Here is a 19,201-nt window from a genome sequence, read left to right as displayed (position 1 = left end):
GGTTGATTTGAGGCGGCACAAAAATGGATTTTTGATAGCAAAGATGACGGTTTTTAGAGGTTGGAAACAACAGTAAAATGGCTATAAAAACAACAACAAAATCGACAACAAAAAAAGAAAAGAGATGGAAAAGGGAACAAACCGGCATCACCATGAGTGGAGAAGAATGGGCGACAATAGAGGTTTAGTGGCAGAAATGAGAAGTTGATTTAAGTGGCACAAATGAGGACTTTAGGGTAGCAAAGGGCTGATTTAGTGATTAAAAATAACATTAATAAGGTTCAAAAAATGGTAACAAAATAATAGGGCAAAGTGGTGACACATCAATAGTGAAAAACATTATGTTTGGGATGACAGAAGGAAGAAGAAAGAAGAAAAATTGAGAAAGAATGAGAGAGGGAGAGGAAAAGGACGACAAGGAAGAAAAATAAAAGTGAAAAGTTGTTAAAAATTTGTATTTAAACCTAAGGTTAGACACTAGCTTGGAGGGCACACTAAGGGAGTGGGAGCAAAAATAGCAAAATTAATTTATTTACCCTGGAAGAGATTCAAACTCGAGTTTCTAAATGAATTTCAATATCTCCTTACTTTCCTTTAACCATTAAGCCAAAAAATCAATCTTGAAATAATTTTACAAACTTTAAACTAAAAATTTGGGATGTTACATTTTTTATGTATGACAACATCACTTTCAAAGTTACCAGGATTGTATCAATACACTTAGTGTTTGAATTAGAAAATATAAGATCAACAAGTGGTTGGGTGTAATAATAATGCACATTGCACTCTCAAGGGGAGGATTTAAATTCGAACCTTAAAAATGACATTGTTGGAGGAACAATCACGAACCCCAAATATAAATTATAAAACAGACATGAAGAATATAAAAAATATTAGAGAAAATAAGGAAATTAAAATTTACTATGTGCAATTGCAAGCCTTACCAATTCAAAATTGCAATAAATTGAAATTAATCTTCTTACTGCTTAAAGTATATTATATCACCAAGAAATTACAATAAATATTTGGAATTTAAAATATATTTATTTTAATGTTTAAATCAATTAGTAAAAAATATAGGTGAGACTTACGTAACTGAAAAATAGTCCCAAGGACTTCAGCAATAGTATAAGATTTTTTTTAAAAAAATATATTAGAAAAAGAAAAAATTTTTGAAGGAAGTTGAATGGCGGCTTTGGCAATGACGTGGTCTCATCCCCCCCACAATTTCTCGTGTACATTTATAAATATACAAAATTTCTTGCCAGTTTGATTTTGGTGAGAAATCAAGTAGCAATGGCGAGTTCTCTGCTAGTGAATGGCTTAAAAGCTCTCTTCTTAGTTCTGTGGTGCTTGATGGTAACCACTCTCATTTACACCATCTCCATTGATGGCCTCCCTTTCCGCTGGGAAATTCTTACTCCGTACTCTCACTTTCTCTCAGTTTTTTTTTCTTTAAATTAGGTTATGATTAAATTAAATTTTGAATCGTTTCTTTTTGATGTATTGACGATGATCTTTTAGGTGGATGGCTGCAACGTTGGTTGATTTCTACATTAATGTTGTACCTTTCGCGGTATGTTCTCACTGTACTTCAATTTGAAGTTTCTTATCAAGGATTTAACCTTAAGTTTGTTAGATATCCACTTGTGAAACTAAATTAGTTATTTGGACTTATTTAATCTGACTGCAGCATTTTCCATGGGTAGATCATGCACTTATTAATAAAATAATGGTCTTGTTAAGATATAATCGTATGAAAAGCTAAAAACTGTAAAAAAAAAAAAAGTTTTGTTTTACATTATTGTGGTATAGCCACTCTGTGGGCGAATAAAATAAAAAGGTTATGTTTTGAAAAAATGTGGGTAGTATGTATTCAAAAAGTAAAATTGTGGGAAGCTTAAATAATAGAAAAGAGACATAATTGTTTAAAAATAAGAGACATAATTATCCTTAAAATTCACATGTGCCCTTTATATTTTTTTTCCTTTTGAACTACCAACTAAGAACGTTAAGTTAAACTCCACAATCATTGTACCTGAATCTTGTAAATACATCTAAATATTTATGTGTCTATTTACATGTATATGCTTTTGAGACTCAGGTTTTTTAACTACAAAGATATTTACGGTTATACTTACATTTTGTCCTTTTGATGTGGGAATGATCAATTGTAAGATAAGGGTAGTCAACCGTTGTTTACTATTGGTGAAACTTTGAAGGAGAGATTAATGGGAACTAGTAGTTTAGAATTTTGTCATATCATCATCCACTGATATATGCACCCCAGTACCCTGTGATGTCTGAGGATTCCGCAAGTCATATTTTCTAAGAGATGATTTCCTTGATGCTTTTAGACTTGTGTGTTACTGTGTTTTAAATGTATGGTTTATATTAGCTGTAAGCTAATACTTTTGTTGGTATAGGGGAAGAAGAGTGATGATACTCTCGTTCTTGAATAGGTGGGAGAATTTTTTTTTATTAATTTCTATCTGAGATTTGTTTTAATGCATCAGGTTTGGGTTTCCTACAAGGAATCAAGTTTGATTGCTGCAACACTTTGGGTAATTCTGCTTGTATGTCTTGGAAGGTATGTTTGATATCTCTATCTGAAAATTACACTGCAGTATGGTTCATGCATAATTTCACGAAACTGGTTAACACAAACTTCCTTTAGTTATTTCAAAAGTAACCTGCTGTTGATATCATATGCATTCTAACATCATTTTTGCAGTTTAAGCTAGAAAGGCAATGAAGAGAAATGTTGAATAAAGTTAAAAGAAAAAATGATTCTAGGGGATTCATCAAATGAATATTGAAGGAGAAGTGAAGAACAATGAATTTAATTGCTTATTTGGTCTTAATCCCATCAGTGCTGGTTTAAGTTAAAGAAATAAAGCTTCTAATTATTACTATCTTGAAAATAATAATGTCTTTCTACTGATATATTGGAATTTGGAAGTAGTTATTCGATGATCCTTATCATAGTTTATTTCTTCCCTTGGTCTATTGATTAATTGATGCAATCTGCCATATTAGATTTCTCAACCGGTCCAATGATTTACGTTTCACAAATTTATTTTTATACCTTTTTCTCTTTTTCCCAGTATTACAACATCTGGCTACCTTTTTATTCAATTTTTCAACTTGTCTCCTCAAGAATCTCTGGAAGATCCCATTTATCATGTTCTATTGAACCAAGCAAGCAAGTAAGAATCCCAAACTCTGGGTATAATATTAGATAATTATCTGTCAAGTCTCCTATAACATGTTAACATGCCATTTGCAATTAGTCTCATATGTTATATTAACCTTTTCAGAATACTGATATAGTGATCTCTACTACGTAACAAAAGATAGTTCTATTCCTAGATTGATATATTTTAAAAATTGACATGGATGTGATGAAATGATGTTTTATGGTTTAATCAAATTGCATAAATTTCAGCACCCTTGGTCAACTCATCAGATTTTACATAATGTCAATATTCATGTGATGGCTTCAAGCTCAGTGAATAGGAATGTCACATCACTGCCACGGCGCATGGAATATCTTTTTTGATTAATAACGACACTTTTTAGTTGCTTGAGGAATAGAATAACTCCTTTTTCAAATTCTCTTTGTCTAGGGATGGTACAAAACCTAAAGGGAAACATTCCTCTGTTGCGATTGCAAGAATACTCTTTAGCGTTTTGGGTTGCTTGATGCTGGGAACTTTGATCTACACTCTCTTAACTGATGGTTCACCATTCCGCAAAGAGCTGCTAACTCCGTGAGTTTTTTTCATCCCCTTTTTTTGCCAAACATTTCTGCTCCTTGCAGTTTGGAGTAATTTATCAGTGAATGTGATTCTTTTGAAGAAAATCCAGTCATATTTATACCATAGACTAGACAATAAAGTTCTTACTTCTGCTTTGAGTGGATACTATATTCTTTGTCTTGCAGCACCATCTTTTAAAATTGATTTCTTGAATAGTATGACTATTTGATACATATAATGGCTGATTAATGAATCAATGCAAATTTCCTTTGCTTATCTTCTTTTTGGATATAATTAATAGCAATTTCAACTCTCTAGCTTATAATTAATAGCAATTATGGAGACACTCAGTGTGAATATGCTTCTGATATGATTGCGAGTCAACTCCTGCCTAGCATATGGTATTCAATTGTGATCATTATGCATTCTATCATGCCGCGTTCTCCTTTTTGATGTAGCAAGTTGATTTGCTGCAATATTTCCTACTGTGAATATCAAGGGAGATGTATTAAACTATTTATCCCATGTATTGACCTAGGCTTCACCCGCAGCTTTTACTCCCTTCAGTCTTTCCACATATCACCAATTAGTTTGATATTTGATATTTGATACCTTAAAACTTCTAAGGCATGCACTGAATCCACCCTTTGCATACTTTCATTCTTTGGTCATGATGGCTTGAAAAACAGTATTTTAACATCAGGCTGGTGCTATTTAAAGGATTCAAAACGAGACTATATCCTTGAATCTGGTGTCACTCTTCGCTACATTGCTGTAAGTTGAAACCAAAATTTGTAATTAGAGATATAAATGCTGTTTATAGTTTTCCAACATAAACATAGAAGAGATAGCCTAATAATGTTTTCTTAAGACTGGTTTCAATAGGAAACCTTCTTTTTTCTGTTAATGAAATCAAGTAAAAGAATTTACAAACTTTCTTTCTTCTTGTCTGTTTTAAAAGAGAAAAGGGGTGAAAAGAGTGTGTGTGGGAGGGGGAGGGGGTTGGCGGCTCTGGATAGGCTTCCTTTTCATATAGAATAAATGATGTTTGATCACTTGTTAGCCTTGTTTCTGCAACTAATTAATTAATTATTGTCTTTAAAATGCATTTATTGGCTAATGACAAGTATGAAGCTCGAAGGCAGGTATAAGAAAAATATCGTTCATAACTATTCTTGGTGCTGATTATTATCTCTCCAAAGTATTCATGGAAGACTGAGTGAGAACATTATGTGGAAAGACTTGACATTCCTTGTTTAATGTTTCAGAAACTAAAACGGGAAAAATCCTGCATTATCTGTTTCCACTGTTGCTTATCATAAGCATTAATAATTCTAGTTGGTCTTTCACTTCTGAACAGATGGATAAATGCCTTATCGCTGACATGAAGCACTAAATGTGCATACGGTGTATGTTATGTGCAAGATGACTTCATCTGTGCATTGCAATTGCTTTTCACTCTCTTGAATTCCTCATCTTTCTGGAAAGCCTAACAAATTGCTAAATTGTTTGCAGGTGGATGACAGCTACACTGATTGATTTCTATATAAATGTTGTTGCTCTGTCGGTATGTTCGAAATCCTAACGCATGATCATACATCTTTGTAGTTGACTTCTTATTGGTGCTAGATTAAACATCAGATTGCAGTCATTTCTGTAATACATAACCGAAAAACTTATTTTCATTAATTTTAGTTGAGGGTAAATATGTAACTGAGGTGTGAGAAAGACCGTATTGTTGTCCACTATTTCAGCTTCATGTTTGCTTTTCTGAGAATGAACAACAAATCTGACTGAGGATGTTTGTGTTTTTAGTCTTGGAGCCTGTCTCGAATGTTAATCTTCTGTTGGCAAATGCATTCCAGGTTTGGGTTGCCTACAAAGAATCAAATTGGACTACGGCATTTTTCTGGATTGTCCTACTTATAAGTTTTGGCAGGTATACTTTCTTTTCTTTCCCCCCTTTTACAATCTAAAACTGAAATAAGGCTTTTATGGTTCCCTATAATTGAAGCAATTGTTTTACTATTTTAGCATAGGAATTTCAAAAGGTAAAAAAGAAGGGACGAATATCAAGATTTTTGGAATGTGGCATTTAAATGTATTTATTTTTCTTTTATTTACATTTTTCTTTTCATGTTTTAGCTTTTAAATTGTTATAGCTGTCAAAAGTTCATTTAAAAATTATATTCTACAAATCATGTAAACAAATGGTAGTCAAAAAGTATTTTATATCAAAACTTTACAACTCAAATGAGGTTCATGTTATGGAAAAGAAAATTATTTAAGAAAAAAAGGAAACCAAACCCATATTTGGGTTGCTATGAATACAAGAGTGTAGCAATCACACGAAAAAGGTAAATATTAAGTGAAGTTTTGAGATAAAATTTTATATTCCCCTGCATGCTCTCCTATTATCATCATAGAGTGCAAGCTAGTTATTTTGCAGCAGCATCTTCCCAATTTATACTGATATTTCTCTGTTGGGTTTTAGCCAAAGGTATTAAGATTTCATTTTTCCAACTTTTCAGCATTACCACATGTGCCTACATTGTCAAAGAACTCTTTAAGCTCGCTTGGCAAGATCCTCTCTACCTTATTTTGATAAGAAAAGGCAACAGGCAAGTACATAAAGCTACTTTATAGCTGTAAGTATAATATCTGATGGAAGTAATTTCTGGTTTCAAAAATAGAAATTTCAGTTTTCCTGTTACATTGTGTTATTTTAGCAGAGAACTAACTGAAGCACATAAAGCAAGAATGGGGAAGGATGATCAAATTCATTAACCAAGCAATGCTTATATACATGAGTCAAGCTAACAAACTTAGCTTCCTATTCCTACTGACAAGCTAACAATCTCCCTAAAACTTAGTTATCTTAATGAAGAAAAGACTTTGCAGCCCTTGAGACACTAACATTCTCCTCCTAACTCAAGTGTTGCAGACACCAAGTTTATTCCTAAGAAACTCAAATCGACTAACATGGGAAGACTTTTACAAATATTTGTCATCTGGTCCTTTGATCTGCAATAAACTAGCTTCACTTCATCTGTCTTCTATACTTCATACAGCATATAATACTTGACTTTAAAATGCTTTTTTTTTTTTTTTTATGAAATACTAGATTAAGTGAAATAGTTAAAGTAGCTTGATTATCCACAAACACCTTTATACTTCTGTAACATCCTAAATCCGGCCTAGACGTTATGGCCAGATCTAGTGATGTCACATGATAGAGTGTTTGAAAATCGTGCTGTTGCGATAAAACTATTGCCATTGAATTACTTATCTTAATATCTTATTAGTTCCAAAATTTTGTTACTCATTTAGTCGATAGTTTCAAAACGTTATTCGTTGCGGAAGCTTTTAAATCAATTAAATAATCGGGCATTTTCGAAAATCATTTGTTTCTTTTGAAAATCGAGGTTTCCTACTACTAACAATTGTAATCCATAAGGTAAAGATAATTAAAACCCAAAACTAAACCAAAGTCCGAAAGTCCAATTATAACCCAAAAATTTAATCAGTAAAAATAGACTAAAAATAAAACTAATAATCATAAATTAAAACCATGACAGTCCAGAACTGTGGTCACCATTGAGTCCTTTGCCGCACCGATCCATCTAGGTCTGGGGATTACCTGTGCACATTAATCAGAGAGGTGAGTTTTTGTAAACTCAGTGTGTAATCCCGCAGAAAACAACCAACAATTAGTAATCACAGTGCACAGTCAAACAGTCTTGGGTCTAAGCCCCTTTCAGTATCAACAACGGTTTGGGCCTTAGCCCATCTTAGTATCAGTATCAGCCATGTAGTTTTGAGTAACCAAGTTCTACCCAACCAGCCACTACACACCATCCTTACACTCTAGATAGTACCTGTAACACCCCTAACTCGTGACCGACGCCGGTGTCGGACACGAGGGGTTAACGGCCAAATCCTCTCTAGATACCAACCAATTTGACATTACCAGTCAGGCTGGAAAACTGCGTCACCGTCGCTTTAAAATCATATCTCGAGTTTCAAAACTCGAAACTGGTTTCGTAAATTTTTCCTGAATTTAGACTCATATACCCATCCATGGATTTATTTTAGAATTTTGGTTGGGCCAATTGGTACAGTTTATTAGTTAAAGTCACCCATGTTACAGGATCGACTGCTCTGACCTTCGCGTTACAACTTGGATATCTCTCTGTACAGGGCTTTAATACTGGTGGCGTTTGTTTCTAATGAAACTAGACTCAAAATGGAATCTGTACATATAAGGCATGACTCCTAATTCTTTCTGGATAATTTATGGTAAATTTTCAAAGTCGCGACAGGGGACCCAGAAACCGTTCTGGCCCTGTCTCACGAGAACTTTAATATTTCTCAAGATACTGCTCATATGGTCGCTTCGTTTCGTCCATATAAAAATAGATTCATCAAGGTTCAGTTCCATAATTTACTCACTATTTAATTCTACTTCTACTATTTTTAGTGATTTTTCAATCTCATCTCACTGCTGCTGTCCGCGATTCTGCGCAGAGACTATGCCAATTTCATGAATTTTCCTTGGCCTTAATCATCCATCATACATGACAAATTATGGCCACCTTATCAAAATTAGAGTTTCTAAGACTCGTGGCTATAGGCTCTAGCATCCCACTCGACGACCACATAGGCCATTTTCGCATGGCTTAAAGTTTACAACCCACAATTCGACAAAATATAATAGCCTATACATGCCAAATGTTCTACAACAACAAAAACAATACCACAAGATTTCAGCCGTTGTGATGACTTCAATGACGGTCCCGATCACGCAAACAATACGAGTCCGAGAGACCTAAAATGGGTGACAAGAAAAAAACACCGAGTGAGTTTACAACTCAAGAAGTCATAAGCATTCATCAATCCACGATAAAGTTACTACTACATGTATAACAAATGAGGCTAGGTACTCGTCCATATCGAATCTATACCATAATACCTCGGACCTTTCGGTCCAATCTCGCACTCAATTCATACATCCACATTTCATATTCTACACAACAAGATAATCAAGCATTTTACACATTAACTCATTTTCCAGCACTACCATACACATTTCAATCATCACATAGATTTAAGGCTTACCAATTTCAATCCCCAAGCATGAATGAATTCTCTATTCGTCATGAGCTCGAGGTACTTACCCGATCCGCTGTCCATACTCAATTCAATGGAGACACACCCTCCATATATATAGAGTACGCACACACAAAGTGCTTACTACTCGATTTCGCACACTTAGTGCCACGTAATTTAAGCTCGCACTTTTACAATGCCATACCCTCCGAACTCGCACACCCAAGGTCAGTATTTTTCCAGCTTGCACACTTAGTGCCAAATATTTCCAGACGCACACTTAGTGCCATATATTTCCAGACGCACACTTAGTGCCATATATTTCCAGCACGCACACTTAGTGCCATATATTTCCAAGACGCACACTTAGTGCCAATCTCGTCACCATACACACGTATTGCCAGACACATAGTGCCGAAAGCAAACTTTCTACACATTCCACTATTTCTTTTACATTCAACAATTATCCTCATTCCATACACATACAATTTCATTTATACATATATATATAGCATTCCATTAAACACAATTGCATAGATTTTCCAATCATTTAAGCAATATCAAACATATGTGCTTAATGACTTACCTTGTCTTGGGTAAATAATTCCAAGTCGGCTACTCGATGATCTTCGATTTCCCTTGTTGGACGCCTCTCCTTTAGGATCTTGAGCTTAAACAAATAAATTAACTCATTCAACCGCTTTGGTACATATATTGGTATCCACATTTTAATGATCTTATGACATACGAACGACATGGTAAAATTTTATCTTACTACCTTGCGTTCTTAGCTATTCGCTAATAGCCTTATGCAATTACCATACTATCAATAATCCAATCATACATACACATATACATATTCGTATATTAGGTAACCACCCTTACTAATTACCCATTTTAGTCAATTTTATACAATCGAAGGCAATATCATAAATGGGTATACTTATATAGCCGAATGTGCTAAATTTGATCTAACATCACCTATACACTTGATTGAATGGCGAATACCTATACTATCAATTATAGTGTCACTTTTATTCTTTCAAGCACATAGTTTCCTCCCATGAACACTTGGCGAATTTTCTTTTCTCTTCTAGCATAGCTTCACATCTCAAAATTAAGAGTTGCAAATTACAATTAGGTTACAACAATGCCCATAATTGACCGAATGCTTAAGCTCAACTAAGCCAAAAATTCATTCAACATCTTTTAATTTGCCCTTCACTATTTTCTTCAATTCATCAAATACAAAGTGGTTTACATCTAATATTAAACCAAACTTGCTAGCACACAACATTCCTTAACCGAATGTTATAAACCCAAGCTACATATATTGTTCATTAAGATCCTTCGATGGCCACATTCGCACCCCCTTATGAACAAACCAATATCAACCTTCAAAAGAAAAAAAACATATGTACCAAGAGCTTCAACTACTTGGCGAATATCAAACCTCCAAACAACAAAATTTAATCCATGAAATGAGTAGAACTTGAACTAATCACCTCATTTATACCTAAATTTCCAAGGATTTCAAAGTGCTTACCTCTTCCTAAGCATCATCCAAGCCAAATCATGAACCAAAGAATTCCATTCTTCTTCCTCCTTCAAGTCACGGCAATGGAGAAAAGATGAGCATTCTTTTTTTTTTTTTTCTTTTTTCTTCTTTTACTAACATTATTTTATCTCCAATGACCCATTCCTTATTATTAAAATCTAATTAAACATATATATTGCCCATCAATATGCCATCTTGGCCGCCACCATTAATAAATTGGGCAATTTGACATGCAAGTCCACCTTTGTGTTAACATGCACTAATAAGCCATTTAAAACTAGCCTATCATATTTCACCATGTCTCACATTGATCCCTATTTAATAATTTCTCATACAATTGGTAAAATTAGAGAATGAAACTTCCACATGTGCATGTACACACACAATAAGCATAGAATATAACAATTAATTATTTTTATGACTCGGTTTTGTGGTCCCGAAACCACTTTCCGACTAGGGTCAATTTTGGGCTGTCACAGTACCGAATGCGGTACAAAACAATAATTTGCAGTTGAGCTGCCAGTATATTAGGCTTAAAAGCCTTTCAGTACAATGAAATGTCATGTTATTACAGGTTTGTCAGATACACATTCAGTTCAGTATACATGCTTGTATATAACATGTTCAGTACATAATTCACACAATCAATATCACACAGTTAAAGGTCTAATTAGTACTTACCGGCCTTGCGGAAGGTTTATAGTTGACTTGGGCGACCCGTGTAACCTTAACAGTTATTTCAGTAAAAATGGGCTCACACGTCCATGTGGCCTATCCGTGTGGGCCCATATGCTCATGTGGTCTACACGGCCCAAATTAGCTTTGGCCGTAACGGCCTGGCCTCGTTGATCACACGGCTTTGTTAGAGCACACGGCCTACCACACGGGCAATCACACACCTGGGTGGCGTCGACAATGAGGTTTTCGGATTTTGTCGAAACCTTGTTTTTTCCGCAATCGAGTACACACTTGTATTGTTTTTTATGCCTAATTACTCATGAGCACTCCAGTACCTAAAATCAACAAATCAGTACTTATGGGCTGATATCTCTATGGATTTCGTGGAGGGTCTACCCAAAGTAAAAGGGAAATCAGCACTTATGGTGGTTGTGGACAGACTCTCAAAGTATGCTCATTTTTTACCCTTATCCCATCTGTTTACTGCTATATTTGTTGCTACTGTCTTCTTTGCAAAGGCATTCTGACTTCATAGCTTGTCGGAATCCATAGTTTCGGACCGTGATAAAGTTTTCCTCAGCTTGTTTTGGAAGGAATTATTTCGTCAAAGTGGTTCTAAGCTCGCTTTTTCTTCAGCATACTATCCCCAATCTGATGGTCAGACAGAGGTAGTTAACCAAATAATAAAATTGTACCTACGATGACTCTTTAGTGATTGTCCACAACAATGGGTCGATTGGGTTCCATGGGTTGAGTATTGCTACAACACCTCATATCACACTACCGTAAAGGCCATTCTTTTCCAATTAGTATACGGTAGGGATAAGGCTCTACAAGATAGGGATGCACTTTTACCAAATGCTCGGGATAGACTCTTGCAAGCTCAGCAACGAATGAAGATCACTTATGATTTGGGGCACAGAGAGTTGAATTTTAAAGTCGGGGATTGGGTTTGGTTACGGCTTCAACAATGTCGACAATTGACGATAACTAAACAGAAGCATCACAAGTTGTCAAAATATTTTGGTCCTTTTAAGGTCTTGAACAAAATAAGAATAGTGGCCTATTAGCTTGAATTACCTACAGGCAGCAAAATACATGATGCATTTCATGTTTTTTTCCTCAAATAATACAAGGGACCTCAACCAGATGCAGTAGGAGACTTGCCCTTAGTATATGATGGCAAGGCCTTGCCTACTCCACAAGCTATTATTAATACCAGGCTTAGTCGAGGTCGACGGGAACTATTAATGCAATGGGCAGGATGCCCTCAAGAAAATGCCACTTGGGAACCAATTGATAGTTTTCGAGCAGTTTATCCTGAATTTGAGCTTGAGGACAAGCTCAACTCCGAAAGGGGGAGTAATGATGTAGATGTTTTCATTGGAAAACAATATCAAAGAAGGAATAGGAATTAGAGTTTTACATTCATTTAATTTCTTTAGGAGTTTTAGTTTTACTAAGTTTTTTATAAACTTTAAATTAGGAATTCTATTAGGACTTTAAATTAGGAATTCTACTAGGACTTTAAATTAGGAATTAGATTATGACTTTCCTTTTGTAATTAACAGCCTATAAAAAGGCTGCTAATATGAAAGAAAGTAAGCAATTTATTTTTATCACAAACGTTAGTTTGGAAAGGGGGTTCAATCAAGGACGAATATGCCTTTTGAGTAAGCATAGGTCGAAACAAGAATTCTTTCTCGTCTAAGACATGTGACTAGATCCTACGCCAATGCGCATAACACAATCATATTAATATAACTTGCACATGGAAAAATTTGGACAAAACAATTATAGTGTACATGATGTTTGGCCTAGTGGATGTGAGGTACACAAGACACCCAACAAGACTCCTATACATCTTCTCATCCGCAGTATCTTCCCATCCATTTTTTGAAAATTTTCTTTTTGATTCATTGAGTGTTCACCAAGACTCCTATTCATTGAGTATTCCTATATTTTTGGTTATGGCAGATTGTTTTCACCCAAGTTAGTAGTTCTAATAGGACCAAAAAGATAAATTTGAATCAATTGTAAAACTCTAATAGTAGACACATCATTAATATGTTTGAAAGAAACTCTTTCTTTCTTGTCTTTAACACATGCATCACAAACGTTATCAAAATCAATTTTAGGCAAGCCTTTTACTAAATCATTTTTACTCAATTTATGTAATATGTTCATACTAGCATGTCCTAGTTTTCTATGCCATAACCAAGAAATATTTTCATTTTTAGTCATAAAACAAATGTTTGAAGCATTTAAATCATCTAAATGCACCATGTCGATGTTTCCTATTCTATGGCTAATAAACGCAATCTTATTAGAAACAATATTAATGACTTTACACTCATTTGACTAAAATATGATATTGAGACATTGATCACAAAGATTATTCTTAAAACCGTTGATAAATAAAACATTTTCAATAAAAATTGAAAATTTTACCAATAGAGCCTATCTCTTCAATGAGTTCTTTGGAGTTGTCACCAAATGTAACTTCTCCACTCTTTGGTTTTAGTTCAATGAAATGACTCTTGTCACCGGTCATATCTTGAGCATCTACTATCAAGATACCATGAGTTTCCACTTGTATTGTTCACCTTGAAGAAATGCTCCTTCCCCTACAAACATAGATTCAAGTTTTGATTTTTGGTACCCAAATTCTTTTGGGTTCATTAACATTAGTTCCCAAAATCCTAGTCTCTTTGGGTATCCACTTAGAGAGTATATCCTTGCCTTGAGTAGTGCTAAGTCCTTTAGAGACCCACACACTCCTAACAAGTTTTCCCTTTAAAATTGTTGTTGATTACTATCAATACTTTGATATTTTAAAATTACGGGGAAGAATGGAACAAGAAGTCTTAACATGTTGCAAAAAAGAAAATTACATTAGCAAAGAAGTTAAATGCGAACATTTGCTCATTCCGACTTGATGACTTCAAAGACCAACTTTGGTCCTAGTGTAACTCAACAAGTCTTTGATGTTTTCTTTATGGAGTGCTTTCTTATGAGGTAAAAAGAGAAGGGAAATTTAGGTCTCGAGGCTTGTTCCAGACTGGAACTGGAAATAAGCAGTTCTTATTAGCAGATGTTCTTTTAGAACCTTCACCTTTCACAGGTTGTCTGATGCACCTTCTATAAATACTTGGCAGCGATCTCCTCAAACATTTAGGCTGAATGGAACGTGTCAGATGAAAGATTAGACGTCAAACTTGTGTTGTCTCTAAGTGTTACCTTATGAGGGTCAGTTCAAAACCGAAACTAATCATATTGAGAGCACACTGACCTGATCATCTGTTTTGTTCGAGCCTTTGAGACAATCGTTCATATGATTCTTTGATAGAAAGAAAAAAAGAGAGAAAAATGGGCATGTTGCTGCCATTTTTTAAATGATTAAATATTGCCGAAGTAATGTCTAAATCTAATGATTCAAGGCAAAGATAAAAGATCCTAGAACAAGGAAATACCCTTTTCAATTTTCTCAACAACTAAAGTAAAATGAAGAATCAAAATAGATTCTAAGCGAGATAAATAAAATAGGGGTTAGAGACCACTCAATAAAAGAATGCCTAAGGATTTTTTTTTGAGCATTTTGAGAGTTATTTGACTTGAGTTATGAGAGTACAAATGCTTTTTTCTTTTTTTTTCGAAAAAAAAAAGACGGGTTAAATATCTAAATGATTTACTAGTTTATGGATTTGACATTCTAATTCCATATATACACATAACTTTTTATTAATCATTTTTTTTTTCTCTTACAAACTTTGAGCTTATGTTGAAGAGTTAAGGTTAAACCTCAGCTTTTCGAAATTCTTGTTCCACTTTGATGGTAATGAATAAAAAACCGGACCAATGATTGAAACACCAGTCTTTGGTTTAACCTGTCAGTCCAATTGAAAAGAGATTTAAATATGAAACATATTCATTTTAATATTGAATAAGGTATTAAATGTAGTAAATACTTGAAATGCATTCAATAGTATGCTCTTTAGAAAAAAAATAATTGGGTTTTTTATGGTTTAATTGGCTTTATCTGTTAATTGAAAACCGATTTAATAAACCAAACAAGTTACTTTCTGATTCATTTACCAATCAGCCGCTCCTTTTTCTATTAGCTATTTGACTGGACACTAACGGATTCAACATGTTGAAACAGATTCTCTGCAAAGAACGATTTAGGTTGTCAATATCTTACTATCCCTAGTCATGCTATATGGAGCCTTTTTTACTCACTAACTCTTATGCATTGTGTGGAATTGAACTAAGTTGGAATTGTGTGGAAGACTACAAGGTTATGAGGAAGTAACATGTTAATTTGGGTTAGGTTGAGAATTTGTTCTAGTTTGAGTCCTTAGAGACTAAAGATGCTAAAAAGTATTCTTTCCTAGGGGAGAGCAGTTGTTTTGGTTCAAAAGATAAAACCGACTTAACAGACCTTTTCAAGATTGTAACGAAGTAGCTGACTGATTTTGGTGATAACTCGCATAAGGTTGGTTATATATCGGTAATTGGGTTGACTTTGGGTTGAATATTTTTCTTATTTAAAAATAATGCATCTGTTATATGTTTGTTGATTCCGTCGGTTTGGTTATATATTTCATGAGCTAAAAGCGAACTGACATGACCAAACCGACTAAACTAAGTCGGTTTAACCGACTTTTTGTCAGCCCTAGTCTTTCCTGTCTGCATTTGATGCTTCAAACTATAAAATGTACAATAAAAAAGGGAAGTAAACATTGGGAAAGAAAGCAGAAATCCCAGTTAAGGACTTCAAATTCTTCTTAGCAATAGATTTCTTTGTAGGTTTTTGGTAGTTATCCTGTTAATGCAAGTCAGTATACTCCTTAAATTAGATTGGTTTCCAAGTATGTATTTACATTTTTCTGTTATTTGGTTGTTTGTTTATGTATGAGAACATAAGAAATTTGTTATTACTTTTGATAGGGCAGAACATAGGTATGAGAGCATATAATGGTGAATAGTGTAACAAAGAAGTTAATATGGAGAAGATTTCGTGCTGGTTTAGTATGATTTTCAAGCAGCCAACAAGGCATGGAAACTTGTTTTTCATTAGTTAAATATAGGTTGATATGTAGACATCTATCAACTCAGGTTTGCTGATATTTACAATTCAAATAAGCATTCTCAGATTGTAAACAGTTTGGATGCACAAAATTATTCTGTTAATGATCTAGATGTGAAACATGTTTCAGTTTTTATTTGTTACTACATCATGCCCCTTGCTATGCTTGGGGAAATTCGAATCATATTTTGAATATATATAAATAATGTGATTTGATTCTCAAATAAATGAATTTGGAGATAAAATTAAATGAGGATGATACAAACATATAATAAACTAACACGTCATAAAAAAAATGAAAATTAATTAAAATATTAAATGATGCAAAACTTATTATAGATATACGGTTAACACACAAAATTTTAAATCAATTCATATTACTTTGTTACACAATGTAAATAGAATATGAACATATTTTATTGCCCATTATGATAAATTATAAAATATATAAGATGACGTAATAATACACAATACAAACATGACAAGGAAAAAATTAATCTTTAAATTGAAGCAGTATGATAGTCTATGCAAAACATGAATGTACACACAGAATGAATTATTAGATAATATATATAAATTCATGAGACATTGAATATAAATACATAAATGTAACGAAATTGAAATAAATAAATTTTGAACATGTAAATCTCAAATAACTTTATAAAATGTTAAATTAAAATAATAGGATATTTTATATTAAAATAACAACTTTTATATATATCTAGTTTTATCTTACCTTCGCTTATATGGTAAATTTTCAATCAAACTATCCCATGCGTTGGGATGGCTTTTATAGATTAGTCATTAGGAATGAAAGAAAATTAAACCGATTTCATTGGAAAATGAAGGCTCCTCCGGTCTAATATGATGTATGGAAATGGTAAAACAAGTAGTTAACTTGTTTCATATATCTGTAAATTTTTAGGTAATTTAACTATGACACATATTCTCTCTTGATTTTTCAATTATGAATTTTTAAATTAGTTATTTAATTAAGATTGTTTTTTAGGTCCATTTCTGTTAATTGCACTAACAAAGGGTCACCTAAACCCTAAAAATGATAAAATAATAGTTTTAGTCATTAATTTTATATATTATATTGATTTAGTCATGATTTTAAAAATTAACCTGCAAAAGTTACAAATAATTTCAATTTAATCTTAATTCTAAAAATTTAAAGAAATAAATGTTGACAAGAAATAATATATAAAATACATAAATATTTTCAACAAAATATAATAATACATTTAAATTTAATATTAATATTAAATAAAAAAAAGGCTCCATCTTTTCTCTCTCCCCCACCGTACTTCCCGTTTACAAATTTAAATTTTATATTAATATTTATAGTATTCTGCTGATATAGCCCATCACAGGGATGGACCCTGCTACTAGAGATTACTTTTGGAGTTAGGATCATGTTAATACTTTGTTGATGCTGCTGTGAACCTACTTTATAGCTCTTTATTACTGATTGCTCAGCTTAATAGACTATTAACATTTATAGTGTTGTGGTTAATAATGTTTCCTGTCAATGTGTCTATGAAAATACATTTTGATTTTCCGTTAATTAGTGGTCTAAAGAGAAGCTTTTGTTAACTCATTCCTGAAAAATAAATGATATTCAACCATACAATCTATATTAATGAAATGCTAATGGCTTAGAAGAAGCTGATGATATATTGACGAAACTTTCTTAACATGCTGCCATTTTTACAGCAGCAGCAGAGAGGGAGAGGGGACGGTGGGGGGAGGGGCAAGATGGAGGTTCTTTTATTATTATTATTATTATTTAATATTAATATAAATTTTTTTATATTTTTGAAAATATTTATGTATTTTATTTATTTTTAGAATTAGGATTAAATTGAGACCATTGTAACTTTTTGAGGGTTAGTTTTTAAAATTTATAACTAAATCAATAGAATATGTAAAAATTGAGTGCTAGATTTGTTATTCTATTAATTTTTTAGGGTTTAGGTGACTCTCTCGTTAGTATAATTAAGGAAATAGACAAGAAAAACCGATCTTGATTTAGTGGGTAACAAATTAAAAAAAAAATTCATAGTTAGATCACTAAAAATAAACAAACCCATAATTAGGTGACTAATTTTAAAAAAATCATTATTAAGTTACAGAAAAAAATGACCCATAATTGAGTGACCTTAATTGAGTCATAATTTAACCATTTTTTTATTGAATTGGTGGTAAAGTGGCCAAAGTTTCACGTTCAAATCATGAGTTGATATCGATTGGGATTCAATCGTCAATAGAAAATTCTAGTGAACGCTTTAGCTTTCATATAAAACAAAATTTGTAATAGGTTATTCTAGTAAAAGAAAAATAATTACATTGGTTTTTTGGCTAAACTGTAGTGAAAGTCTAAAGCAATACTAAAATTTCTAATGGGATATTAATAATTTCTAATGTGAAATTAATTTTTTTACTGATATCAAAATTTTAAAGTGATAGAAAAATATCTAATGCAATACCAAAATTTTTAATATTGTTTCATTAGATATTTTGGTATACCAAAGTTATAAACCAAATATTAAAACTTTTAATAGATATCCAAAATATCTAATGAAATGTTCTTAAAAATTCCAGAAATTGATTAGGAATTTTAATATAGAGTACGAGTTAAAAATTTAATATCTATTTAAAATTTCAATCTCTTTTAAAATTTTGGTATAAAATTTATAAATCAAAATTTAATGCATACTAACAAATATTGGTATACCAAAATTTAATTTTTATTTGATGTAGCAATTTTATGATAATATATAATAAACAAAATAAGTTATATTTAATTGATATTGAAATATATAATGTGATATTAAAATTTATTTTGGTATGCCGCAATACAATATATTTTGATATATAAAATTTCTAAAATACATTATATTTAAATAATATATAATAAAGTACATTTGTATATCAAAATGCATACAAATTTTTAACCAAATATCAAAATATATAAGGTGAAATTAATGTTAGGATCAATAC

General features: G+C 32.7%; 1 protein-coding gene across 5 annotated transcripts; it reads left to right on the top strand.

The window, feature by feature from the left end:
• Positions 1-1,166: 1,166 nt before the first annotated feature.
• On the top strand, positions 1,167-16,331 carry LOC108484155 (uncharacterized). 5 transcript variants are annotated; one of them, XM_017787840.2, is made up of 9 exons: positions 1,167-1,424; positions 1,525-1,576; positions 2,517-2,590; positions 3,108-3,209; positions 3,630-3,773; positions 5,277-5,328; positions 5,627-5,700; positions 6,293-6,382; positions 16,057-16,331. In XM_017787840.2, the coding sequence occupies exons 1-9, from the start codon at positions 1,297-1,299 to the stop codon at positions 16,082-16,084; spliced, it is 744 nt and encodes a 247-aa protein (XP_017643329.1). In that variant the 5' UTR covers positions 1,167-1,296; the 3' UTR covers positions 16,085-16,331. The 5 variants fall into 5 exon arrangements, with proteins under 5 accessions (XP_017643329.1, XP_052885793.1, XP_017643331.1 ...); XM_017787842.2 differs by having other exon boundaries at positions 1,206-1,424; positions 6,293-6,409; positions 16,062-16,331; XM_053029832.1 differs by having other exon boundaries at positions 1,206-1,424; positions 6,293-6,409.
• The last annotated feature ends 2,870 nt before the right edge of the window (positions 16,332-19,201 follow it).

This window comes from Gossypium arboreum, chromosome 6 (assembly GCF_025698485.1).
Source record: "Gossypium arboreum isolate Shixiya-1 chromosome 6, ASM2569848v2, whole genome shotgun sequence".
Taxonomy (NCBI): Eukaryota; Viridiplantae; Streptophyta; class Magnoliopsida; order Malvales; family Malvaceae; genus Gossypium; species Gossypium arboreum.
This window is presented reverse-complemented; position numbering and strand designations above follow the sequence as displayed.